Raw genomic sequence first — 27,126 nt, forward strand, 5'->3', positions numbered from 1 at the left:
TCAGGTTGTGAGCTGTGATCACGTCCTGTTTTTTTTTGTGCCATTTACGATTTGTGTCTTCATCTACCATAGAGCTGTCAGATTCATTAGCATCCAACTAGTATCGCAACTCTTAAGCAAATTTTCTTTAATGCAGCAAAAGGAAGAGTGTATTTGTGCGCTTTTCCATCCACTTGTTATGCGCTTTTGTTTCACAATTCTTTGGAATTTAGAAGCATCATTTCATGCTTCAGTCATTTGTGGTGTCTGTATTTCACAAAGTAAGGCTGCACCACATCGCAAAATTAACTACACTTACAGAGTCCCAGCACACACAAGAAGCTGTGCAAAACAGTTCTTTTTCGAGGGTTTGAACTCTCCAGCCCCACTTGCAAACCTAACAAGGTAGTTTAAGACCCTGGAATGACTTGGATTTTCTTTTCCTGGCCTTGACAAAAATGTTCATCTTTGTGTAGCGGGATGAAAGTCCCGGGTCCCAATTGAAAAGACGTTCCCGCTAGCTTGGCTAACGGGGAGTTCCCCTTTGGCTGACATGGTAGAGGAACGGTCTTTTGGTGCGAGCCACGTGGGTTCAATCCCCCACCGTCGTCCCGGCCACGAAGGTCCTGCTGCTTCGATCTGGCATCACGAACAGGATGTGGGTCACAGAGTATGCTAACATGCACCTGTGACTTCAGGACGAAGTCAAAAATGGTGGGGAGATGTGTAGCGGGATGAAAGTCCCGGGTCCCAATTGAAAAGACGTTCCCGCTAGCTTGGCTAACGGGAAGTTCCCCTTTGGCTGACCTGGTAGAGGAATGGTCTTTTGTGCGAGCCGCGTGGGTTCGATCCCCACCGTCGTCCCGGCCATGAAGGTCCTGCTGCTTCATTTGTAACAAAACCAGGTCCGCGAAGCAGAGGAAATTAAAGTGATGTCCCCTATGTGTGTGTGAGATAGAGAGAGAAATTCAAATGAACAATCCAAGCTTGTTTCTTTACTAAATTATGAATCAATTAATTTATACAGTTATCTATATGCAGGGGTGCACATAACTGGTAATCAAGGTGCTTGTGTGTGCTAAACATCATTGATGCACAGCAGAGGAAAACACTTTTCCTACAATCCATAATTGCTTTCCTCTTATGAAGCACTTCCCTTTGTTTTCTGCTGCGCATCATTTGCTTTTAGCATGCACACACACCATGAGTACCAGTTATGTGCATGCCTATATATATATATATATATATATATATATATATATATATATATATATATATGCATGTCATTTTTTTCAATTCAATTTATTTTCATTTATATAGCACCATCACAACAAAGTTGCCTCATGGTGCTTCTCACAAGTCTATGTCTTTGTTAAAGAGCATAAGACAAAGTCTTTCAGCAAAAAAGTATGTATTTTAAATGTGTGACAGCATCCTGTATCGTAAATGAATCTCTGCTGGTTCTAACAAACCAAACCGTGGGAAAATCAGGTAAAAGTTACGGATTATTGCACTGGGAAAGCAACAGGGAACCCATCCAAGATGGCGCCGTGTCTACGTATATAATCTCTATGCTCAGGAGTGCCACTTGCTTAGTTTATGGCAAGCTAAAAGTGGACGCTCTCGTTTGGGCCGAACAACTAACCAGTTTTTGGGTATTCTGTGTTAGTATGCGCCAGCGGCCGACGTGCTTGATGAATTCCTGCGCAAAGAGTAGTTCCCAGACCTGTGATGACACTGACAGTGAATTTTCATGGGTAACAAAAACACCAGGCGTGTATTTGGCGCAAGAACTTGTGTATCTCGTGTGTTTTTACGCCTAAATGATCGTTAGTCAATGCTCACACTCATCCAGCAGCATCTTCTCATGTCGGCAAATTCAGCGCTGGGTCAGGCGAAAGTAGTCCGGCGAGCTATCCCACAATGCCAAAGTAGCAGAGATGTTGCTCCCATAGACATCCGTTTGCTCCAACGAGAGCGACACGCTGAGCAGGGTGAAGAAGTGGGGATTTTTAGTCAGGCGCCAGGGGCGGTCTCGGGGTCCTAGCAATCGAGTTCATACAGATCAGTGGTGCTCCAAAATGTCGGTAGAGGTTTACCTTTTGTGGCTTATGTTGCTTTTACATATGGTAAGTTTATTAAGTTCACATGCTACAGTTGTTATTGACGTGCTTCTGGGGTTATTTGATCATTAATAGCAGCTGCGGTGAGCAGACGGTGTCTTGTGAGTCGTTTCCTGTTTTGTTTTTTTTTTTGTTCGCTTCGGAATGAGTAAAATGACGACGTGGCTTTAGTTTAACCAGCGAGCCGGAAAAGTGAAATAAATGGAATGTTAATATGTGGTGAAGCTATTCGACCGTTTCTGTTTAGTTAGTACTTGTTACATGGAATAATGTAATGAAGGCAAAGCCTTTGACCGAGCAGCGTTTTTCTGTATGGAAAAATATTGAAGTTGTTTGATAGAAATACTGTAAAAAAAATTTGAAGATTCAATTGCTCCATATTAATAATTTTCTTCAGGGGTTGATGGTTTCATTAAAAAAGTGATGTTTACACAACAAAAGATATTTGTTCTCCTGACTTATTTGGCGCTGACAACATGTATAACGTATTAAATTGCAATTATAAATATGCTGAGAGATATTTGATGACTAGCATTCTGTGTGTATTTGTTGACCCATAACTAACTGAAGGAAAAAAAAAAATCTCGTTTCTATGAACCTCACCTTCATATCAGTGCTGGTAGCAACATTTCCTGTTGGTAATAAAGTGATGCTCCTCATGACGTGTCACTTCTGAAACAGATCATAGATGGATCAGAGGGAAACGTGTTTAATAAAGCAGATTTGATTGGCCCAAAAAATACCTTGATCGGGTAGCGATACCAATCTGTGAGATTGGATTGAGACATCCTTATTAACAAGTGATTCTGTTAAACATAAGTGCCAGCTCTGCTACATACTGGTTAGAGGTGGGCGGATCGATCCTAATATTGATACCAACGTTGGTATTGATATTGAACGATCCTCATGTAAAAAGATCGTTACTCAAGCTTTTTTTTTTCTCTCCCGCACGCACTGACTGCTGCGCACGCAGATTCATCAAAGTCTACTCTCTGTAAGAGCAGTACTGCGCTGTGTCAGACAACACGGAGCAGCGCACCCTTGTATTGTGGTTTGTCAGCCCTCTACCTCAGGCGATTTTGTTTGAAGTTCTGTTGAGTGATATTTTTTTGACAAAATGTTGATTGTGATAATAAAATATTCTGTTGTCATGTACAATGTTTGGCAAAATTCTATCCTAGGTCTTTTGGATCCTTTGGATCTATGAAGCTTAAATATGAAATGGTATCGATATCGGCGATACTGGGCTTGTATTTACTTAATATCGGATCAATACCAAAATTCCCGGTATCGCCCAACTCTAATACTGGTGTCCTGTTGGGTATACACTGCCTCAGGCCTGTGACTGCTGGGATATGCTCCCAGCAGCATAAACAAGTGGGTCTTTTGCTTTGATTTAAAAACATCCACAGAGCCTGCCAGTCTAATGTCCACAGGAAGATCATTCCACAGATCATTCCACAGCCTGGAAGGCAAAAGCTCGTTCACCAACAGTCTTTTTCTTGACCTTCAGAACAACCAAAATGCCAGTTCCCTGAGAACGGGGGTTATGGGAAGGTTTATAAGTGTTCACAAGAGCCTTTAGATAAGAAGGTGCAAGTCCATTTACAATTTTATAAGTTAGCGAAAGCACCTTTAAAATCAGCATGAAACTGACAAGGAAGCCAATGGAGAGAGGCCAGTACCATGGTAATATGCTCATATTTCCCCACTCTTGTCAGAATATGAACAGCAGCATTTTGAACCATCTGCAAGGCACAAAAGCTTTTCTTCTGGAGTCCTGACAGAATCACATTGCAATAGTCCAGACAAGATGTCACAAAAGCGTTAATGAGGACTTCTGCATTCCTGTCAGACAGGATTGATCTAACCTTAGAGATCCTAAAATGAAAGGATGCTTTTGACACCTCCTTGATGTGTTTGTCAAACACAAGAGTCTGGTCAAATGTAACCCCAAGATTTTTTTTTTTTTTTTGACTGCAATGAGCCACACAATCATCCAGAGAAAGAGTAACATTTTCAAACTAGAAGCATTCAGAGAGTGCAAACCTCCGCCAAGGCCATGGGATCACTGACGCCATAACATCTACACGCCGTGGAATCATTGAACCTAAAAAAGTCTAACAATGATGTTTGCTCGGTAGTAAAAAAAAGTTTCATCTGCTGTGACTGGATAGCATGTATTCTTAGTGCTTGGCATCACAGTTTATTGCAACTTGCACCTTTCCCAGAAGCTACTGTCATCTGAGCACTGATGTGCTTATAGACAAAAACAAACAAGAGACAAAATTCAATTTATTATTCAGCTAAACTGCAAATATATGAATTTTTTAACATTTGTGAAACACTTCTCTAAACAAGGCAATAGGGTCACTGACCCTAAAGAGATTCCCTCCTTGGCACAGTGATCTATTCAACAATTCAGTGTTACAACCAAAACTATGATACATACACTTTTCTTTCCTTTATATTTGACATCCTTGACCATGAAAACATACCACTAGAACTTGGAATCACTTTTATTCTTTATTAGTTCAAAAGTTATTGTATAAAAACGATTTTTCGGTAATGGCGGTTTTCTTCTGGATCTAGCTCCATAACATTTGAAGCTACATCAAATCTGACACCTTACTGAATCAGTACAGATTCAGCTACAATTTGGTGTTAGTTGTGCATCTCTAGCTTCATTTGTCACCTCACACTGACACATTTTCTATTTTCCCTATATTTTTGCATATTCTGGATCACCAGATCCAGAATCCGGATCCGATCATCACCAAACTTTGTTGTTTGATAGAACATTTGACTATGTTACACCCTAATTTTTTTCCAAGCCTTTCTGCCTTGTTTTTGTGGAGTTAGAAACTAGAATGTCAAAATTTCCCCTATCCCGCAATGGTGAAGAATCCTTAAAAAAAATTCCTGGATCCGGATGGTGATCTGGATCACCACTAAAATTTAATCACTTGTTCCTCTTTTCATTTCCAACCACTCCACAAAATTTCATCAAAATCCGTTCAAAACTTTTTGAGTTATCCTGCTGACAAACAGACAGACAAACGCGACAAATGCGACTAAAAACATAACCTCCTTGGCGGAGGTAATAAATTTAAGAAATATTACAATTTGAAAACAAATGCACCCGAACATGATGACAGCTGCAACTGCTTAATGCTAACTTTTAACATTGAAAATGCCATAGACATGCTAACGCATTAGCATCGGGATCCGGATTGTGATCCGGATCACCACTAAAATTTAATCACTTGTTCCTCTTGTAATTTCCAACCACTCCACAAAATTTCTATAAACAAAACTAAATTTAAGAAATATTACAATTTGAAAACAAATCACCTGAACGTGATGACAGCTGCAACTGCTTAATGCTAACTTTTAACATTGAAAATGCCATAGACATGCTAACGCGTTAGCATCGTGATCCGGATAATCACTCGTTCCTCTTATCATTTCCAACCACTCCACAAAATTTCATCAAAATCCGTTCAAACCTTTTGAGTTATCCTGCTGACAGACAGACAAACAAACAAACAAACGTGACCGAAAACATAACCTCCTTGGCGGAGGTAATAAATGATGTCAATTCTGAGGTGCAGTGATCGTCATTTCAGTCTTTGTAGAGTCAAGGAGCAAAAAATTGTTAGAAAACCAGCTCCTGACAGCCAAAAGACAAAGCTCAAGTTTGGACAAGTTAGACCTGTTTTCACGACTTACAGGCATATATAGTTGCAAATCATCAGCATAACAGTGAAAACCAAAACCAAAAGAATGTAATAATTGACCTAAGTGGTGCGAGATAAGAGAGAAAAGCCGTGGACCCTTGCCTTGAGAAACCCCATGACTGACTGCGTAAGGCTCAGACAGAACATTATTAAATAGAACACATTGAGATCTGTTTGACAAGGAAGATTTCAACCACATCAGCACCTTGCCCAAGATGCAGAACCCTTGTTGTAATCTATCCATGAGAATACAATGATCGACAAAAGAACAGGTTGTTGAGCATGCTGATGTAACAATCTTTGACCATCCCGGTAATGAAGGGAGCTGGAAATATGTCAGTCCTCATCCACTAGTAATAGGAGGAGCAGCATCACATGGTATGTCTTAGTTTAGCGACTGGGGTATTTGCAGTCTGATGTCCTCAACCCTGTCATTTAAAAAAAAAAATGAAAAAGTTGTGCGCTGTCAGTTGAGAGCAGCTGGCCACCTGATTGGTCTGGTTGAGCTTTGATACTGTATCAAACAGCAGCTTTGAATCATGCCTATCACTCTCAATTAGATGAGAATAGAATGATGCCATTGTAGCTGACATGGCAGACTGATATGCAATCAGACTATCCTTCCAGGTTTGATAAAATACACACACTGACGCCTCTGACGCTCAGTCTTCCTGCATTTTTTTAACGACAATATTCTGCTTTAAAGACAGTGTGTACATGCAAATCTTAACTTTTTTAAATTGAAAAGACACTTATAACTATATTTCAACGTAAAGACAAAACTTGCGTGGGTTTTCTTCGGTGGTGGAGCTCAACTTGATGGGTGAGGTTAGAGAGAGATGTAGACAAGTGCTGAATGTCTAACACTTTAGTTCATAGTCATTAGGAAAAGTGTGGAGCAACGTATAACGTGTAAAATTCAAGTGTATTTTTGTTGTGTATTTAAACCCCCCCCCCCAAATCTCACCCTTTCTTTCTCCAGCTGTCAGCATATGGAACTGAGTTGTCATCAGAGGTCTGCAGGGAACTGGGCTTTTCCAGCAACCTGCTGTGCAGCTCCTGTGATCTGCTTGGAGAGTTCAGCCTCAACCAGCTGCAGCCGGACTGCCGGCACTGCTGCCAACAGGAGGCTCAAATGGAAGCTCGCAAGGTAGGACCACCAGCGGGAAAATCAAACATAACTGTACATCCATGTTCATCTGTAGTGTGGAACACATGAAAAACACATACTAATAGGACATCCTAGAACAGATTGTAACCACAAACGTAGCTGTGGCTGAACAACAGAATGCAACTCACCTACAGTTACTGCATCTAGACTTAGAGAAATGTTGACACAAAATTTACAACAAACAGTTTGTCCTTTGTGTGTTTGAGCTCATCTACATGACGTCTGTAGTCATTTGCTGTCAGTTTCCTTAGTGGGTCATGGTACAATTAGCATGGTACAATTAATGGGTGCAGTTAGCTAAACTTAGCTGCTAATGTTAGCTTAACGAGCTGGTTACAGCACCATCTGTCATTGCTAACCACCAGTGGTGGGCACAGTTCCGCTAACCGCTAATTATTGAAGCTAATGTTTTCATTGTCGGATTAGCTTTTCAGATAACTTTGAAAATCATCGGACCAATTATCTTCCAATAAGTTTAGACCGCTAACATATGTTTGCAGGCATGGTGAAGAAAGGCTTAACAGTTACAAACATTTATGAAGTCTAAAATCAGTTGAGTACCTACCTGTTAAATGTTTTGTAGTAGATGTGTAGTTCTATCCTCTGCAAACAGAGGAGAGCTGGTTCCAGAAGAAACTCCTCTATCCTCTGCAGGCAAAGGAGAACTGGCCACAGTAAAGAAAAAGCTAATTTCTTTGACCCCATACTGATATGCTGGCAATATCACCCAAGTCATCCAGAGGCATACAGTTTTAACTTATGGTTAAAATTTTAACCAAACTAATTTTGGACAAGTTATTTAAATTAACATCACATCTGAAGTTTTATAAAGTTTTCCATGCATCTTAAACATCACAGACATGAATTATCTGGAATTTTGTTTTGGCAAGTTTTCACAGTCTCTACTACCATCTACTGGCCAGTAGTGTTCATGGCACTATGAGTGTCTGGATGCCAGTAGATGGCAGTATTCTATTTGTTTTGACCCCGGTTATATCAGACGGTTGTCAATAACAACTTGAATTTTTGGCTTTTTGCACACATTAACTTGTTGGTTTTTACATAGAATGAATGAGTCAACCAATCAGTGTTAGTGGAGGCTCATTTACTCATAATCCCTTTGACATCTGTCTGATATTGTTACAAAACTTCAAAATTAGTCCATTATTTAAAATTAAAAGATATGTGTTATATTTTAACTTTGTACAAATGACAGAATTGACATTGAGTTATTCTATCCAGAATAATTTGATGATTTTAAATCAAAACCATAACTCAAAGCTGCTTTGTTTTCCGAGACCTCTGCCTCACTGCGACATGGCTGTATTCGGTTAAGGAATAATGATTGTTTTGTGTGTGTAGAGTTGAGATTAGCTCCTCTGAGCCGCTTCACTGCTGCAAAATATGTATTAAGCAGGAGCTTCCAGCAGTGGGCAGGGTGCACAAAGACAGAAGTGCTGACTCATTGTTTGGGTCTGTGGTCGCCTTTGATGCTACCAGAAGCAATCGTGGTGTTAAAACTCAAAATCAGCTTATTAGTAGTTGCAAGTGTATTGGAAGCAATACTGAAAGTTATCGGTTAGCTGTAGCTTCTGATAAATATTTTGGTGGTTTATCGGTTTAGCTTTATAAAAGATAACTTTTCAGGTAACCGATTAGCTGTTATCGAAGCTAACTTTTTGGTTAGCTGTGCCCACCACTGCTAACCGCATAGCTGGTTCTCTTTAAGTTAACATTAATAGACACTTGTTTACGTTTGTTGTTATATGTACGTATTGGTTGTTACAATTGTTTGGTGTAGTATTGTAGGGTGTAGTGACACTATTGTGCTTTATACTCTAGTTATCGGCTTTATTTAGCTTTCTTGCTTAGCAAGGTGTGCTAGGCTAGTTATAGGCTAAATTATGGTAGCTCCTCTGGCTATAGTTAGCCAACTTTCGGGATTTATACTCTTTTACAATGATATAGATTTTTAGTGGTTCTTCAGTTTAAACGGTTCTTTAATAGATATCAATAGATAGTATCTAAGTTTGGGGTGTCCATTAGAAAGCATGTAGAGTATGGAATTTGTCTTTCTATAGTAACTGTCCATAACTTGGCTAGCAGGGTGAACTTTAGATAGGAACCTAATACATATTATATCATAGCTTTTGTTTCTATAATAACATAACCAGATTTATATCTTAGCCTACTAGCCATAACTTTGTTTTACAACAAGTCTGCAGACTAAGTAGATGTATATTTCAATCTTTTCTGTAGGAACACTTAGGTTTCAGGTTCTAACTCCTATAATATTATGTAGTCATTATATTACTTGTATATGTTGTTTACTGCCCTGTTTGTGTAAATGTCACTTATATATATGCTGTCCATATTCTTGAGCCGCTTGGGTGAGTTGGGAGAGTTCCCATGGGATTAAAAAAAAGCTTTTAAACCTACCATCCCTGGTTCTCAAGACCAGGCACCTAGGTGGCTCTGTCCTTTCTTCTTTCTGCCTCTTTTTCATGGAAGATCCTGATGACCTTGTTAAAGTCCCACAGATGTTATCAGGATTATGTGTGAAATATCTGAACTAGAAAGAGAAGCAGCCTTGATTTAGGGTCCTGGCTTCTACCCAGTTCCCAGCAAGGCACAGCACAGTGCAAGTGTCCTTGCTGTTTCCAAATAGTGCAATTGTCATTTTTGTTTCCACTTTCTTTGAATAGCAAGTGCACATGCACCCAGCAGCGTGTGGTCTTAAAATGAGATGTGGTCATACACTGTGCTAGTATGTGCTATTGCAATTAAGCAGAAAGCGATTGCACCATAAACCACCAACAACCTGCCCTGAAGCAGAGCACATAGTTTTCCTGCTGTTTAGCAAAATTTAGGTTCACCAAACACAAGCATATTTGCACAATGTATGTACACTCTGGTTGTACACACAGGTATTCACATAGAAAACAAAAATTACAAATGAGTATATGCAGTAACAGGGGAGATAAAAAACATAACTTTCATCACTGCGGTTTATATTCTATTTTTACGCTGGTTGACAGGACTGCCTTACGGGATCGTGCAGGTGCAACAGGGTGGAGGGTGGGGGTCAGATGTTTGGGTGAGTCGCATTGTGCTTCTCCACAGGAAGCTGTGGTAAATGATTGCTTGTCCCGCTCACACACGTTCATCCTTTGTGCACAGAAACTTTTCCTCACCAGAAAACCTGTGGATTTGGACCCCCCCCCCCCCCCCCGCCATGCATTTTGCTTTAAAATGTACATGCTTTAAAATGTATATTATCATTCATCGTCGTCTTTTTGGCACTCATCTGTTGCATAATTTCGCAGAGCCACTGTTGCGTTGCCTCGAATCTTCCACTCAAACAACCCACAGCCATGTTACGACGTTTAGAGTTGGAGCTGTGCTGGTGTAGCTCAACGTGCCATACAACCTTTCACTGCGCCAGCATTGCAGTGGTGATTAAAGAAGAATCAAAAGATCTCCCTACTGTGCTGTGACAGAGACACCGACTCAAGTGATGATGGAAAAACATTGTCATCTTTCTTTGTTTAGGCAAAGCCCCCCAGAGCGCGTGTGGTATCCTAGCAACATCACCTCGAATAATGAAGAAGTGCACGCCTCATTACACGTCTTAATGATAACTGTGTTTCAGACAGACACTTAAGAGAAAGATTATTTTACTTCACAGTCGGTGGGAGAATGTCACTAAGGAGACCAGTTGCACGTCTGAAGCTGTTCTGAGGACACCAGAAGCAGCAGCAGCATCGTGACTTCGAATGCTCGCTCAGCCAGCAGTAATTATTTGCTTTAAGAGTTCTTTCAGCCTCACAACTGAGTAAACTCTCTGAGGAGATTATTATGCAGCCAAGTTGGACAGTAAGAGTTGATTGTGGCCAGTGGGGTTGGGGTAATTATTCACATTTGAACATGCTCCTCTGCACAGCACCTTTGTGCAGCCTCCGGTGTCACAGTGTCTCTGTGGAACAGACTATCTTATCTGTGAGCAGCTTTGAACTGTACACTTAATGAAAACACAGCAAGCTTCCATTTCAGGTCTCTTCAAGCCACCAGTTTAGTGGATACAGAATACATAATTGTGCCTGCATGGTGTGTCATTAAAGGTTTGTATTAGGGCTGTCAATCGGAAAAATACTTACTCACGCTTAATTGCATGATTGTCCATAGTTAACTTGCTATTAATTACACATTGACCTTCAGTACTATGCGGCTTATAAATATTTGTAATGATTTATTTTTTAGAAATTAAAAACTTATTTTTTGTGTCTCATCAGTTCCAGTTTGTGCAGAATTGTAGTAGTAAAACTAGGACACTCAGTAATAGTGACTGATGTTGTAGTTGTTAAAATATGTCTATTGTCATTGTTGTATGTAAAAAGTTGTTTAAAGTGTCTTCAGAAGTGGACCTTTACTCTAACAGGGATGGGCAGGGTCCTTTCGACTCGTATGTGTGGCTCCACACCTGTGTATTTTCTGTAAAATGGTTAAGAGGATGACAGAGGAAAAAACGTACCCATTTTTTGTGGAAATTGCCGCATGATTGGTGGCGTAGAAGGTCATGAGACACATGCTGTCAGTCTTAGACTTTCTGTCACTTGTGTTTTATTAAACTTTGTAACACAGTTATACAAAACAACTTCAACATGAACACGTCTGGGTAGCATATAATTATTAATTATTTTTGCTTCAACACTGTCTTTTTTTTTTTTTTTTTTTTTTTCCATTTTCCTGTAGTCTCAGTCTGTTAGTTTTTCCATTAAGAAGATGGCCTCTATTGTAACTATCCATTTGATGGGGCATCTGTCTCCCCCCACTTCCTTGTTATACTTTTTTTTTTTTTAAGTTGCTATTAGCATTATCTTTGCCAAATACTCATCACATTTATGAGAAGTGACATCCCAAAAATTATTCAATTAAAGAAGTTCGGGTTTCAGTGGAATTGTATAAATCCAAAAACTTGGCACAGGACATTCCAAATGTTTCCAAATGACATTCCAAATTCTAAGAGTTTTGGACATTTCCAAAACATATGAGACTGGTCATCAGCCATCATCCCACATTTTCTCCAGCATTTCTGGCACATCTGTAACTACTTACTTTTTTTTTACTTAGGCGTAATAAAGAATCGACTAAGATTTTTCCAGGCAAACGCCCTCCATGTCTGAGAGCTAGTAGATGTATGATGAACTTTGCACGTCTGGTCAATCCATATGATCAGTTTCTGTGTTTTCCCATTTTATTTTCAGTTCTTGGGTTGTGTGCTTATCAGCATTCATTATTGCTTTATATAATGCTAGGATTATCTTAATATTACTCTCAATGAAGTAAATTACTGTCTGTAAACTTGCCATTGAAAATGGTCATGTCTCATGTCATGTACAGTCTACCACGACAGATAAAAAGAATTCTGATATAATGACCATTACGAGTGTTTTTCTAATGCTGACATGTGAACACAGTATTACTCCTATGGGGGGGCCTTCTATCGTGTGCCCACCATTTTGGGGGCGGCACTGCAGTTGGATACAGACGAGTACTGAAAATATTTATTTTGTCATATTTAAACATTTGTTTGTGATTGATGTGATTAAAGTAAATCTGAATTAGAGACATGTTGATGCAGAAGAAATAACTGAAAACATGTCAGATGTCTTGCATCTTGTAATCATTTTATGGTTGCAAGATTATTTATAATTTCAACGCAACAAAGTTGTGGCTGGGTGTTCGATGGAAGAGTTGTTTCAGAGGGATTGTCATTCAGTTATTTTCTCTGTGGTTCAGTGAATCCACCATGTGATTAATACTGCTAATAATGAAGCTCTCGTTGGTATAGTCATTCATACAGGTACCATTTTCTTGCTCAGATAAGCCTATAAAACTATATAAGAGCACAATGTAATTGTTACAACCCCTGGCAAAAATTATGGAATCACCGGCCTCGGAGGATGTTCATTCAGTTATTTAATTTTGTAGAAAAACAGATCACAGACATGACACAAAACTAAAATAATTTCAAATGGCAACTTTCTGGCTTTAAGAAACACTATAAGAAATCAAGAAAAAAAATTGTGGCAGTCAGTAACGGTTACTTTTTTAGACTAAGCAGAGGGAAAAAAATATGGACTCACTCAATTCTGAGGAATAAATTATGGAACCACCCTGCAAATTTTCATCCCCAAAACTAACACCTGCATCAAATCAGATCTGCTCGTTAGTCTGCATCTAAAAAGGAGTGATCACACCTTGGAGAGCTGTTGTACCAAGTGGGCTGACATGAATCATGGCTCCAACATGAGAGATGTCAATTGAAACAAAGGAGAGGATTATCAAACTCTTAAGAGGGTAAATCATCACACAATGTTGCAAAAGATGTTGTTCACAGTCAGCTGTATCTAAACTCTGGACCAAATACAAACAACATGGGAAGGTTGTTAAAGGCAAACATACTGGTAGACCAAGGAAGACATCAAAGCGTCAAGACAGAAAATTTAAAGTAATATGTCTCAAAAATCGAAAATGCACAGCAAAACAAATGAGGAACGAATGGGAGGAAACTGGAGTCAACATCTGTGACCGAACTGTAAGAAACCGCCTAAAGGAAATGGAATTTACATACAGAAAAGCTATACGAAAGCCATCATTAACACCTAAACAGAAAAAAACAAGGTTACAATGGGCTAAGGAAAAGCAATCGTGGACTGTGGATGACTGGATGAAAGTCATATTCAGTGATGAATCTCGAATCTGCATTGGGCAAGGTGATAATGCTTTGAACTTTTGTTTGGTGCCATTCCAATGTTATTTATAAAGATGACTGCCTGAAGAGAACATGTAAATTTCCACAGTCATTGATGATATGGGGCTGCATGTCAGGTAAAGGCACTGGGGAGATGGCTGTCATTGCATCATCAATAAATGCACAAGTTTACGTTGATATTTTGGACACTTTTCTTATCCCATCAATTGAAAGGATGTTTGGGGATGATGAAATAATTTTTCAAGATGATAATGCATCTTGCCATAGAGCAAAAACTGTGAAAACATTCCTTGCAAAAAGACACATAGGGTCAATGTCATGGCCTGCAAATAGTCCAGATCTTAATCCAATTGAAAATCTTTGGTGGAAGTTGAAGAAAATGGTCCATGACAAGGCTCCAACCTGCAAAGCTGATCAGGCAGCAGCAATCAGAGAAAGTTGGAGCCAGATTGATGAAGAATACTGTTTGTCACTCATTAAGTCCATGCCTCAGAGACTGCAAGCTGTTATAAAAGCCAGAGGTGGTGCAACAAAATACTAGTGATGTGTTGGAGCGATCGTTTGTTTTTCATGATTCCATAATTTTTTCCTCAGAATTGAGTGATTCCATATTTTTTTCCCTCTGTTTGGTCTAAAAAAGTAACCGTTACTGACTGCCACAATTTTTTTCCTGATTTCTTATAGTGTTTCTTAAAGCCAGAAAGTTGCCATTTGAAATGACTTCAGTTTTCTGTCATGTCTGTGATCTGCTTTTTTTCTACAAAATTAAACAACTGAATGAACATCCTCCAAGGCCGGTGATTCCATAATTTTTGCCAGGGGTTGTATTCATTAGCCTGTTGAAAACCATCACAAATAAAGAAGTGAACAGCCTCCATGCCCAGATTACAGTACTCACGCTTTCATTAATTTGGCAGCGGAATCAGAATATTTGCACAACTTTTGCTCTGCCTTCTGTACGCACAGTTGTTGACATTCCAATCCTAGTGCTGCCCTAGTTTTAGCTCTCTTTGAATTGAATACTTTCTTTAATTGTAAACACATGATCTCAGACAACAGAACAACATTCACATCTGTACATCATGGAAATACATGTTGGGGCTGATCAGAGTGCTGCAGATCTACCAAAATGAACATTGATGATAATTACAGATGAACTGTCAGGAAAATGATGGTCTGAGATGATGGACAGAGAGGTATTTACTGGTTGTTTAAACTGTGCACATTCAAGTGGTCGGGAAGGTGGTGCTCATTTAACAAGTGGAGACTGTGTGTGTGTGTGTGTGTGTGTGTGTGTGTGTGTGTGTGTGTGTGTGTGTGTGTGTGTGTGTGTGTGTGTGTGTGTGTGTGTGTGTGTGTGTGTGTGTGTGTGTGTGTGTGCGCAGCTCTACGCTGGAGCCATCCTTGAGGTCTGTGGATGAAAATTGGGGAGGTTCCCTCAAGTTCAAGGTGAGTCATCTTGAGAACATGTTGGTGTTTTTTGTTTTATTTGTTTTTTGGTCCGCAGTGATATGTTTATTTGAGATCCCAGCTTTGTAGCAAACAAACACCTGCTTCCTGTGAATCCACACCAGTCAGAGGAATATGTTTAAAATTTGACCTTTGACGTCAGGAGGGGCTGAGATTACTTTTTGCAGTAGATGGTCTGAGACAGCCTGAGGTCCAATTTGGAAACAAGCCTTTGTAATTTGGCACCCTGCAGGTTTCAGGGGTAGACCTCCCATCTTTGAGGGTAACCATTGCGTCTCTGAGAGTCGGGTTACGTTTATGGCAGTAGGTTGCAGCCTCGTTTGTGCCTCACGGCTGTTTCATTACTGCGGCCGTCCTGTGTTGTCAGCTGTCTCCTGGTGACACTGTGTCCTCAGGTGGCCGCTGCAGTCATCACTAATTACTCAGTAGTGATGTTTATTTGGTGACATTTGTCTTTATCTCCACAGCTTTTGTCAGGAGTGAAAAGCCGAAGACATTTCGAGGTCTTCAGATCAAGGTTTGAATCACTGATGTCCAAATGTCTGCCAACTTCTAATGATGAGACATGTTTAATAGACCTCTCCTTAATAGACCTTAGTTATAAAATGAATGCACATGCTCAGATGTCTGTAAATCTCACACAACTAATGCCTCGTTAAGATTCCATGTTGCATGTACAGCTAAGAGCCTCATGAAAGGTATTGAGTCTATTGAAATTGAACAGACCCCCCCCCACCCTGGTTTCACCCTACAGTGCATTCAGAAAGTATTCACAACCCTTCACTTTCTCCACATTTTATGTTACAGCATTATTCAGAAATGATGAAATCCAGTTTTTCTTTCAAAATTCTACATACAATTCCTCATAATGACGATGTGAAAAATGTTTGAGAATTTTAGAAAATTTATTACAAATTTAAAAATAAACTAAGAAATCACATGTACAACCCCAATTCCAATGAAGTTGGGACGTTGTGTAAAATGTAAATAAAAACAGAATGCAGTGATTTGCAAAACCTCTTCAACCTATATTCAGTTGAATACACCACAAATACAAGATACTTAATGTTCAAACTGATAAACTTTGTTTTTGTGCAAATATTTGTTCATTTTGGAATGGATGCCTGCAACACGTTTCAAAAAAGCTGGGACAGTGGTATGTTTACCACTGTGTTGCATCACCTTTCCTTCTAACAACACTCAATAACCATTTGGGAACTGAGGACACTAATTGCTGAAGCTTTGTATGTGGAATTCTTTCCCATTCTTTCTTTATGTACGACTTCAGTTGTTCAACAGTCCGGGGTCTCAGTTGTCATATTTTGCACTTCATAATGCGTCACACATTTTCAATGGGCGACAGGTCTGGACTGCAGGCAGGCCAGTCTAGTACCCGCACTCTTTTACTATGAAGCCACGCTGTTGTAACACGTGCAGAATGTAGCTTGGCATTGTCTTGCTGAAATACACAGGGACGTTCCTGAAAAAGACAATCCTTGGATGGCAGCATGTGTTGCTCCAAAACTTGGATGTACCTTTCAGCACTCCACCAGGTGATTTCACTGATAAACTTCACAGTGAGCAGATGGAATCAGTTGATCACTTTCACCAAAAGGAGTTTTTCTGTTATGATTGGTGACCTCTCCTTCAACTTCTCCTCTTTGTTGTGGAGTGCCACAGGGTTCCTTTCTTGGGCATATTCTAATTTCTTTGTACATTTTACCATTGGGGTCAATTATAGCTCAGCACACCCTGTCCTTTCATTGCTATGTGGATGATCTGCAAATCTATCTTCCTATGAGGACTAATGAGTGATGCATTGTCATCATTATTTAATTGTACTTGTGATGTAAAGCAGTGCCTGTCCCAAAACCTCCTTTACCTGAAAGATAGTAAAACTGAGATCATTGTGTTTGAGGGGTCTGGCATACCGAATGCGGTAACGCCAAACTTTGGGTGCTCTGGCTAATTATGTAGAACCACCTGTCAAGAATTTGGGAGTGATATTTGACAGCTGCTTGAGGTTTGATCAACAGATAAACTCTGTTGTCAAAGCAAGTTTTTTCCAGCTTCGTCTTCTGGTTAAAATAAAGCACTTCCTCAGTAGACGTGATTTTGAGACAGCCATTCATGCTTTCATCAGCTCCAGACTTGATTATTGTAATGCACTTTATTCTGGCATTAATCAGTCTTCTCTTGCACGTCTCCAATTGTTGCAGAATGCTGCTGCTCATCTTTTAGCAAACACTTCTAGATGTGAGCATATTACATTTGTCCTGTACTCACTCCACTGACTTCTAGTTCATTTTAGAATTGATTTTAAGATTTTAATGTTTGTTTTTAAAGCTATTTATGGCTTTGCACCTCCTTACCTGTCTGAACTTTTAACTTTGCACACTTACAGTAGGACATTACGGGTGTCTGACCAGCTTTACTTAGATGTTCTGAGGTCGAAATATAAATTCTGGGGTGATCGTGCTTTTGCGTTAGCCCGCCCCAGACTGTGGAACAAGCTACCTCTCGACTTACGCTGTTCCTGTTCTAGCAGTTTTTAAAGCTAAGTTAGAGAGTTATTTATTTAAGCTGGCTTTTAACACCTAGTGGGGAGGTGACATGTTCTGTTTTAATGTGCCGTTTTAAATTTTATTGTATATGTGTTTTATTTTTGTGAATCTGTGTTTTTACTGTTAAGCACTTTGAACACCATCTGGTGCTGTAAAGCCTTTTATAAATAAGTGTTGATGGCAACACTGTACACCTTTCCTTGTGTCATAGAGTTCATTAACTTTAGATTTCATAAGGCACTTTTTTCCATCACTGCGTTGAAACTAGATCTTGTGCACATAGCTTTCACAGAAGAACTTGTAGTCTCATATGCATGAACCAGTAATCCATCAAACATTTTTATCTGTGTTCTCCATGACGTATTAGTTTATTGTTGTCATCGTGCTATATGGGTCACCCCTACATTCAGTCATGTTGGTGTAGCCTACACAGAGAACTCATCTGACAGCTTACTTTAATGCTTTACACCCCAAGATGTTCCACCCTCGTGCCTATCAGAGTGCTTATCGTGCATGTGCCAAACAGTACAACAGCCAGGGGCGTAGCACCAAATTCTGGGCCCTAGGTACTGGCCATATTTAAGACACACACACACACACTATGTTCTTTTTTTATTAATGCAAACACCAAAAGTGTGTAGTCAAACCAGGTCTAAATCATGTATACCTTCAATCACACCTGGGAGTCAGAACCCGTTTTAAAGTTGGGGGAGCAATATTGAGTTGGGGGGTCTGGGGGACCAAATTGCACCATTAGCTTTCAAGCTCACCTCTCTTTTCAAATAATTTGGTTAGCAGCTGCTTTCCCTCATTTAGTTTTCTTTCCCTGTCCCTTTTTTCCTCTTCTTTTTAGAAATCCGGACTTTGATTTTTTTTTTTTTTTTTTTAGGAAAGACATATTTTATTTCAGCCTAAACACTATGGGTGCAACTAACGATTTTAGCAATCAATTCATCAGTCAATTATTTTTTAGATTAATCTTACTTGCATGTGAGTTTTGCCGTTATTTCTTTGAGTTATTATTAAAAGGCCTTTATCACGCAACATCGTTTGAGCTTGTAACATAGTTATGTTATATTCTCATTAAAAACATACCTGGAGGAGTGTTTTGTTTTATTTTGCACATATATACATCACCGACCACAAAGAGATTTCCCTCAGGTTTCACCCGATTATGAGCATTTTTAGATGCCTACAGCAACTATCTCAACCACTGACAACATATTACAGCAAGAGTCCACTAAACTATTTTAAAGGCCTGACTAAACTGTAATATGCAATCTTTAAAAACATATTTTCATGAAAAAAGACACGTGCAGTTTACTGCATTTTATTTTTTCTTGTGTAAAAACACAGCTTAGATGTGGTTTGACCTAAACAAATTGTCATTAAACTTAAATAAAACAGGGGTGAAGTAGAGGTTTAAGAGTCACTAGGTGTTCACAGGAAACAGTTATTTATTTCTACATTTATTTATTTATGTTCATTGTCGGTTTATCTTTTCTGTTGTGTTTAATCGGGTTCTTTTCTTTCTTTCTCTAAAATTGTATTGTAGCATTACTGGTTATTATTACTATTATTGTTGTTGCTATTATTACTAATATATAAATAAAAAATAAATTAAAAAAATATTACAATTTGTAATACATTTGACTCTTAGCACACAAATGTGCTGACAGCTGCAACAGCTTAATGCTAACTTTAACATTGAAAACGCCATAGACATGCTAATGTGTTAGCATCTGTCCCGTTTTTAAGTTATAAAATACATCGATCAACTGTTTCAGAAGACCATAACAGCTCAGATTAACATAAAAAGGTAAATATTACTCATACACATATGCTCTTTGGGTTTTAGTGGGGAAAATTAAGCTAAAGTGAAATAAAAAAATGGAATGAATCAACAAAGCAGCAGCTTCGATCTGCGAATCATTGCTTTGATTGGTTCAATGTTCAAAGCAAAGCTGCGCTGTAGAAACGGTTGATTTATATGGAAGAAACAAAACATATGCGGTAAAACAAAGTTATTTAACAACTAATCGATGACTAAATTAGTTGACAACTATTTTAATAATCGATTAAATCGATTACTTGTTTCAACTCTACTAAACACCTCCTCTTTCTGTGAGATCCCGTGTGTGTGTGTGTGTGTGTGTGTGTGTGTGTGTGTGTGTGTGTGTGTGTGTGTGTGTGTGTGTGTGTGTGTGTGTGTGTGTGTGCGCGCGCTCACGCGCGCACCAGAGTGCTGCCTGTGCACCTGGACTAAACCATTGTACAACTGCGCAGGGGTGGGAAGGGCCCTTAGAGATCTTTCAATATTATTGTTAGAGCAGAATTATGTTTCACAACATTTATACCTTCATTCTAATTCTATTCTTTTACAAAATGAGTTGTATGAACATTAATGACATGCAACACAAAAATGTATTGAATGCCAGTTTTTTGTGGGCCCCCCCATGCTCTGGGCCCTGGGTACATAGCACCCTTTACCCCCCAGTCCGATGCCCCTGACAACAGCTGTAAATGAAACTTGTTAAAGCTCATCATGGATAGTGCTATGAAAAATAAAGATTTTTTTCCATCATAGTGGAGATTAACTTTAATGAATGTTGTTCATTTTCTCTTCAGTACGTCAGAGGCTCTGATCCTGTGCTAAAGCTTTTGGACGATAACGGGAACATCGCTGAAGAACTCAGCATCCTGAAGTGGAACACTGACAGCGTGGAGGAATTCCTGAGTGAGAGGTTGGAACGGATATAGAGGAGAAACAGCCAATCCTTTTTGGGGAAAGGGGTGGGGGGGTGTCAGGGTGTTGGTTTGTTTGTAGCCAGACGGGTGTCATAGCATTTGTTGAATAACCGCTCTGTGCCATCATAGAAAGTAAGCCCAGGAAATCAACATGCCTGAAGCTGTGAATGTTGGTTTTCAGAGGGCGATGATTTGCTGATTAGTTTTCTATGTGTGGAAGTGTCCTTCCCCACCTGTCTGACATGGTGTTTTTGTTTAAAGCTTGTCGTCTGTGATTTGCATAAGGAGGAATGCTTTCTAGTTTCACATTAAATGCAGATGAGCTGAAGCGCACATTAATGACGACCCCACAGTAAACCAGTTCTGGGATGTCGGGTCTGATGCACATTTGGGTTTTTGCTTTTCCTGCTTTGAAGAGAAACTGGATTTGCTTTGGAGGCTGCTTTTGATGGTTTAAATATGCAACAATAAACATTTGTTTTTCCATTAATGGAGTGTTGTTTGTGATTCTTAACACAGTGAAGTAAAAGCACACACTTCTGTTTATTTATATAAATTGCAAAACACTTCATACTGTAATTTGACTGCAGGCTGAATAGAAAGCAAAGAGTTTGCTGCCACCTAGAGGTGTTAAATGCTTTTGATGGGCTCAGCGTTTCTGAACATGATGCTGATGGAAATAACATTTTCCTGTTCACCATATTCAGATGAATTAATTTTATCTGCAGTATTTGTTAATGATTGGGATCCCACCACCACCACCACAAGGATTAGATCCATCAAAGAAACCTGTTTTTAAATTTCTGTCAATCAGTGGAAAATAATAGACAAAACCGAATTCTGTACAATGTTATATTTGATTTTTGGAGAACTCTCAAAGTAGCCTGTGAAAAATTGATTCAACTGGAAACAATTTCTGAGCTTTTCTAGAATACGTATTTACTTCTTCAGCTTTTGTTTTTATTCTCACTTTGAATTTCATGTGTGTTCTGTTATTCCAAAATGAAAATAAATGTCAGTATGATCTAAATCTTAATAAAGATCAGTACTGAGCTTTTGTAAGATCACATTTCCATGTGAACTCTGTGGAATCTGGATACTCTTCGTGCCGCACAGAAGCTGAGTGAGGAATGTGTCTGGCTTTGCAGATTGTCTAGGATCAAGACAAGTGATTTCTTGCACTCCGCCTTCAGAAGTGTATCTGTGTGCGGTAAAAGTCAGTTTAATACACTGTCACTTCTTCCAAGTTTGTGTGGGTTGTCTTTCGGAATAGACAGTGTTCAGCACAAGCTCTTAAATTCTTGTCCTCACAGTTTATGCGCTTAAAGACAAATAATTTCCTTGTTGGTAAACAATTCTGAAATACAGTTTAAATTATTCATCGTACAGTGTATTAATTAAATGCATGTCTGGGGCCAAAATGACCCTAAAGGGCAGATTTGGCGTATTGGTCACATACTGTAGGTCATTGAGTGTGTGCGTGTAGCATTGTGCTCGTGAAGCACTGTGGGGATGCTTCTCCACTGTAGCTTTGTTGGACAGATGGTAATATGCAGCAAAACATAAAAATCCTACAGGAAACCTAGAAATGGTCTACATGACACATGAAGATGACTGGAAAGAATATCTGCTTTCCAACAAGAAGAAGAAGAATGGCCTAACAACATCCAAAAACCTAACGACTAAGACTTCCAGACACCATCATTCAGCACTGAGGCACAAATTAACACTTTTTAAAAAGTCCAACAGGGCCACATGGTCAAAACAAAGGAACTGACCAATCGTCTGAAAGAAATGTGACATCCATCAAATAGCACCCTCTATCACCTTGATCTGGATGATCTGCCAAGAAGGAAACCACTTATCAATCAATTCAATCAATTTTTTTTTTTATATAGCGCCAAATCACAACAAACAGTTGCCCCAAGGCGCTTTATATTGTAAGGCAAGGCCATACAATAATTATGTGAAACCCCAACGGTCAAAACGACCCCCTGTGAGCAAGCACTTGGCTACAGTGGGAAGGAAAAACTCCCTTTTAACAGGAAGAAACCTCCAGCAGAACCAGGCTCAGGGAGGGGCAGTCTTCTGCTGGGACTGGTTGGGGCTGAGGGAGAGAACCAGGAAAAAGACATGCTGTGGAGGGAAGCAGAGATCGATCACTAATGATTAAATGCAGAGTGGTGCATACAGAGCAAAAAGAGAAAGAAACAGTGCATCATGGGAACCCCCCAGCAGTCTACGTCTATAGCAGCATAACTAAGGGATGGTTCAGGGTCGCCTGATCCAGCCCTAACTATAAGCTTTAGCAAAAAGGAAAGTTTTAAGCCTAATCTTAAAAGTAGAGAGGGTGTCTGTCTCCCTGATCTGAATTGGGAGCTGGTTCCACAGGAGAGGAGCCTGAAAGCTGAAGGCTCTGCCTCCCATTCTACTCTTACAAACCCTAGGAACTACAAGTAAGCCTGCAGTCTGAGAGCGAAGCGCTCTATTGAGGTGATATGGTACTACGAGGTCCCTAAGATAAGATGGGACCTGATTATTTAAAACCTTATAAGTAAGAAGAAGAATTTTAAATTCTATTCTAGAATTAACAGGAAGCCAATGAAGAGAGGCCAATATGGGTGAGATATGCTCTATCCTTCTAGTCCCCGTTAGTACTCTAGCTGCAGCATTTTGAATTAACTGAAGGCTTTTTAGGGAACTTTTAAGACAACCTGATAATAATGAATTACAATAGTCCAGCCTAGAGGAAATAAATGCATGAATTAGTTTTTCAGCATCACTCTGAGACAAGACCTTTCTAATTTTAGAGATATTGCGTAAATTAAAAAAAGCAGTCCTACATATTTGTTTAATATGCGCTTTGAATGACATATCCTGATTAAAAATGACTCCAAGATTTCTCACAGTATTACTAGAGGTCAGGGTAATGCCATCCAGAGTAAGGATCTGGTTAGACACCATGTTTCTAAGATTTGTGGGGCCAAGTACAATAATTTCAGTTTTATCTGAGTTTAAAAGCAGGAAATTAGAGGTCATCCATGTCTTTATGTCTGTAAGACAATCCTGCAGTTTAGCTAATTGGTGTGTGTCCTCTGGCTTCATGGATAGATAAAGCTGGGTATCATCTGCGTAACAATGAAAATTTAAGCAATACCGTCTAATAATACTGCCTAAGGGAAGCATGTATAAAGTGAATAAAATTGGTCCTAGCACAGAACCTTGTGGAACTCCATAATTAACTTTAGTCTGTGAAGAAGATTCCCCATTTACATGAACAAATTGTAATCTATTAGACAAATATGATTCAAACCACCGCAGCGCAGTGCCTTTAATACCTATGGCATGCTCTAATCTCTGTAATACAATTTTATGGTCAACAGTATCAAAAGCAGCACTGAGGTCTAACAGAACAAGCACAGAGATGAGTCCACTGTCCGAAGCCATAAGAAGATCATTTGTAACCTTCACTAATGCTGTTTCTGTACTATGATGAATTCTAAAACCTGACTGAAACTCTTCAAATAGACCATTCCTCTGCAGATGATCAGTTAGCTGTTTTACACCTACCCTTTCAAAAAATTTTGAGAGAAAAGGAAGGTTGGAGATTGGCCTATAATTAGCTAAGATAGCTGGGTCAAGTGATGGCTTTTTAAGTAATGGTTTAATTACTGCCACCTTAAAAGCCTGTGGTACATAGCCAACTAACAAAGATAGATTGATCATATTTAAGATCGAAGCATTAAATAATGGTAGGGCTTCCTTGAGCAGCCTGGTAGGAATGGGGTCTAATAGACATGTTGATGGTTTGGATGAAGTAACTAATGAAAATAACTCAGACAGAACAATCGGAGAGAAAGAGTCTAACCAAATACTGGCATCACTGAAAGCAGCCAAAGATAACGATACGTCTTTGGGATGGTTATGAGTAATTTTTTCTCTAATAGTTAAAATTTTGTTAGCAAAGAAAGTCATGAAGTCATTACTAGTTAAAGTTAATGGAATACTCAGCTCAATAGAGTTCTGACTCTTTGTCAGCCTGGCTACAGTGCTGAAAAGAAACCTGGGGTTGTTCTTATTTTCTTCAATTAGTGATGAGTAGAAAGATGTCCTAGCTTTACGGAGGGCTTTTTTTATAGAGCAACAGACTCTTTTTCCAGGCTAAGTGAAGATCTTCTAAATTAGTGAGACGCCATTTCCTCTCCAACTTACGGGTTATCTGCTTTAAGCTACGAGTTTGTGAGTTATACCACGGAGTCAGGCACTTCTGATTTAAAGCTCTCTTTCTCAGAGGAGCTACAGCATCCAAAGTTGTCTTCAATGAGGATGTAAAACTATTGACGAGATACTCTATCTCATTTACAGAGTTTAGGTAGCTACTCTGCACTGTGTTGGTATATGGCATTAGAGAACATAAAGAAGGAATCATATCCTTAAACCTAGTTACAGCGCTTTCTGAAAGACTTCTAGTGTAATGAAACTTATTCCCCACTGCTGGGTAGTCCATCAGAGTAAATGTAAATGTTATTAAGAAATGATCAGACAGAAGGGAGTTTTCAGGGAATACTGTTAAGTCTTCTATTTCTATACCATAAGTCAGAACAAGATCTAAGATATGATTAAAGTGGTGGGTGGACTCATTTACATTTTGAGCAAAGCCAATAGAGTCTAATAATAGATTAAATGCAGTGTTGAGGCTGTCATTCTCAGCATCTGTGTGGATGTTAAAATCGCCCACTATAATTATCTAATCTGAGCTAAGCACTAAGTCAGACAAAAGGTCTGAAAATTCACAGAGAAACTCACAGTAACGACCAGGTGGACTATTTGTTGACCTCTTATACAGAAGAGGTCAACAAATAGTCACCAGGACAAAGGCTGGGCCTTCTAGAGGAATCTTCTCTGGTCTGGTCACATGGTTTGCCCATCATGATCAAGCTAAAAACACTAAGCTCAGCCTGAAGCGTGGGGTCAGAGCACCAAACACAGAACTGAAGGTCCCTCACAGGTTTCCTAACTGGACAACGATCACAAACGTGCCTCTTTCAGATAGAGTGGCAGTGAGTCACCACTCCAAAGCCCTGACCTAAGTCCCACCAAAGTAGAAAATAATAATGTCCACATAAACTCACAATCATAACTCATTAAAATCAGCTCTGTTAGAAGAAATGGGCTAAAATACTGAGAAATTAATGCTCAGGAATTAACCAATACAGTATACTGTACAATCAAATGCTAACTAATGGATGTGAAGTTTTTGCGGTAGTTTAAATAAATCTCTTAATCAGTATTTGGACATTGACACAACATAATTGTGCCTCGACAACACCACAATGGATTTAAAATGAACCAAATGAGATGTGCTTGGAGTGTAGTGTGTAAATCAAGGGGTTTAACAAAAAAGAGTGAGGGAAGCCACAAGATCACCCAGACAACCCTGAAGGAGCTTTAAGCTTATGTGGCGGTTACTGGAGAAATTGTGGATAATGTAAAATTTGTCTGATGTATCACCAGTTACATTTTTATGGTGGAGTGGCAGAGAGGATATTACTTTAAAAAAAGAAAACATGAACTTCAGCCCCAGTTTGAAGAAGGCACATGGGAAATTCAAGTCTGTTACATCTGTTTTTGGGCCGTGACACCATGAAATTGTGAGTGATTACACAACAGACAGGCTGCACTTTGCACCATTTCTTCAGTCACGGCCACTGAAGCCTATAACTCTTTCAGATATGTCATTGGTGTGTTGATTGCTTCCCTCACTAGTCTCCTTGTTGAACAGTTGGTTTTTGAATACTGCCTACTTGGTTTGTATTGTACTTTCCACCATCTGTCCCAAGAAAAGTGTTTGTAAAAGTGATGATTTGTGTAAAAGAAGGAAAATCCTTATATTTAATTACTCAAACCACTTATGGCCCCTGAAAATAGAGGAATTGTGTCTAAAAAAGGCTGTAAATATGAAATAGGTAGTGTTATATTTCACTGGTCTACAGCCAAAATGCTTATGAAATAAAGATAGCCAAAGTTTACTAATCTTGGGCCACCGAGAATGAAACTGTTGTTTGAAGTTGTTGATTGGCTGTAGTTTTAAGAAATGCTACTACTGTGCTACTAAGGATTAATATATAACCCTTTTGCTGATTTTAAAAGTGTTACAAAAAGAGAACAGGTAAAATATTATACAAACAGTCAGAGAAACATAAAAAAGAACTCTGTTTATGATTTTTCATGAATACTCTACTGTTAACACAATATAATTATGTAGACGCAAAATGTAATGTTATTGCCATATTTGAATTCAACATGCCAAAATCCAAATAAATAGCACATTTTATTTCTGAAGGAGACAACGTTTAAATATTTGTATACCAGTGTTTTTGTTAAACCCTTTGAATTAGCCTTAAGCTACATAACAAACAATGTTTCATTAAAAGGATAAATTATAAAGATTGTTAATACTTGAGGGAAAATATAAAGTAGGCACCTGTGGAGTCTGGAAAATCAGGTTTGAAAGGAGCTAACGTTAAGAAAGTAATTTGTTTTTGTTGTTGTTTGT

At 39.1% G+C, this 27,126-nt stretch overlaps 1 protein-coding gene across 2 annotated transcripts; it reads left to right on the plus strand.

Annotated features, from left to right (window-relative positions):
- The first annotated feature begins 1,966 nt into the window (after window positions 1-1,966).
- selenof (selenoprotein F) lies at window positions 1,967-27,126 on the plus strand. Of its 2 annotated transcripts, XM_034183489.1 has the most exons (6): window positions 1,967-2,108; window positions 6,825-6,992; window positions 15,174-15,237; window positions 15,726-15,775; window positions 20,451-20,605; window positions 27,111-27,126. In XM_034183489.1, exons 1-5 carry the CDS (start codon window positions 2,061-2,063, stop codon window positions 20,580-20,582), a joined length of 462 nt encoding a protein of 153 aa, XP_034039380.1. In that variant the 5' UTR covers window positions 1,967-2,060; the 3' UTR covers window positions 20,583-20,605; window positions 27,111-27,126. The 2 variants fall into 2 exon arrangements, with proteins under 2 accessions (XP_034039380.1, XP_034039379.1); XM_034183488.1 differs by lacking the exon at window positions 27,111-27,126 and having other exon boundaries at window positions 20,451-21,060.

The sequence above is a fragment of the Thalassophryne amazonica genome, chromosome 12 (genome assembly GCF_902500255.1).
Source record: "Thalassophryne amazonica chromosome 12, fThaAma1.1, whole genome shotgun sequence".
Classification (NCBI taxonomy): Eukaryota; Metazoa; Chordata; class Actinopteri; order Batrachoidiformes; family Batrachoididae; genus Thalassophryne; species Thalassophryne amazonica.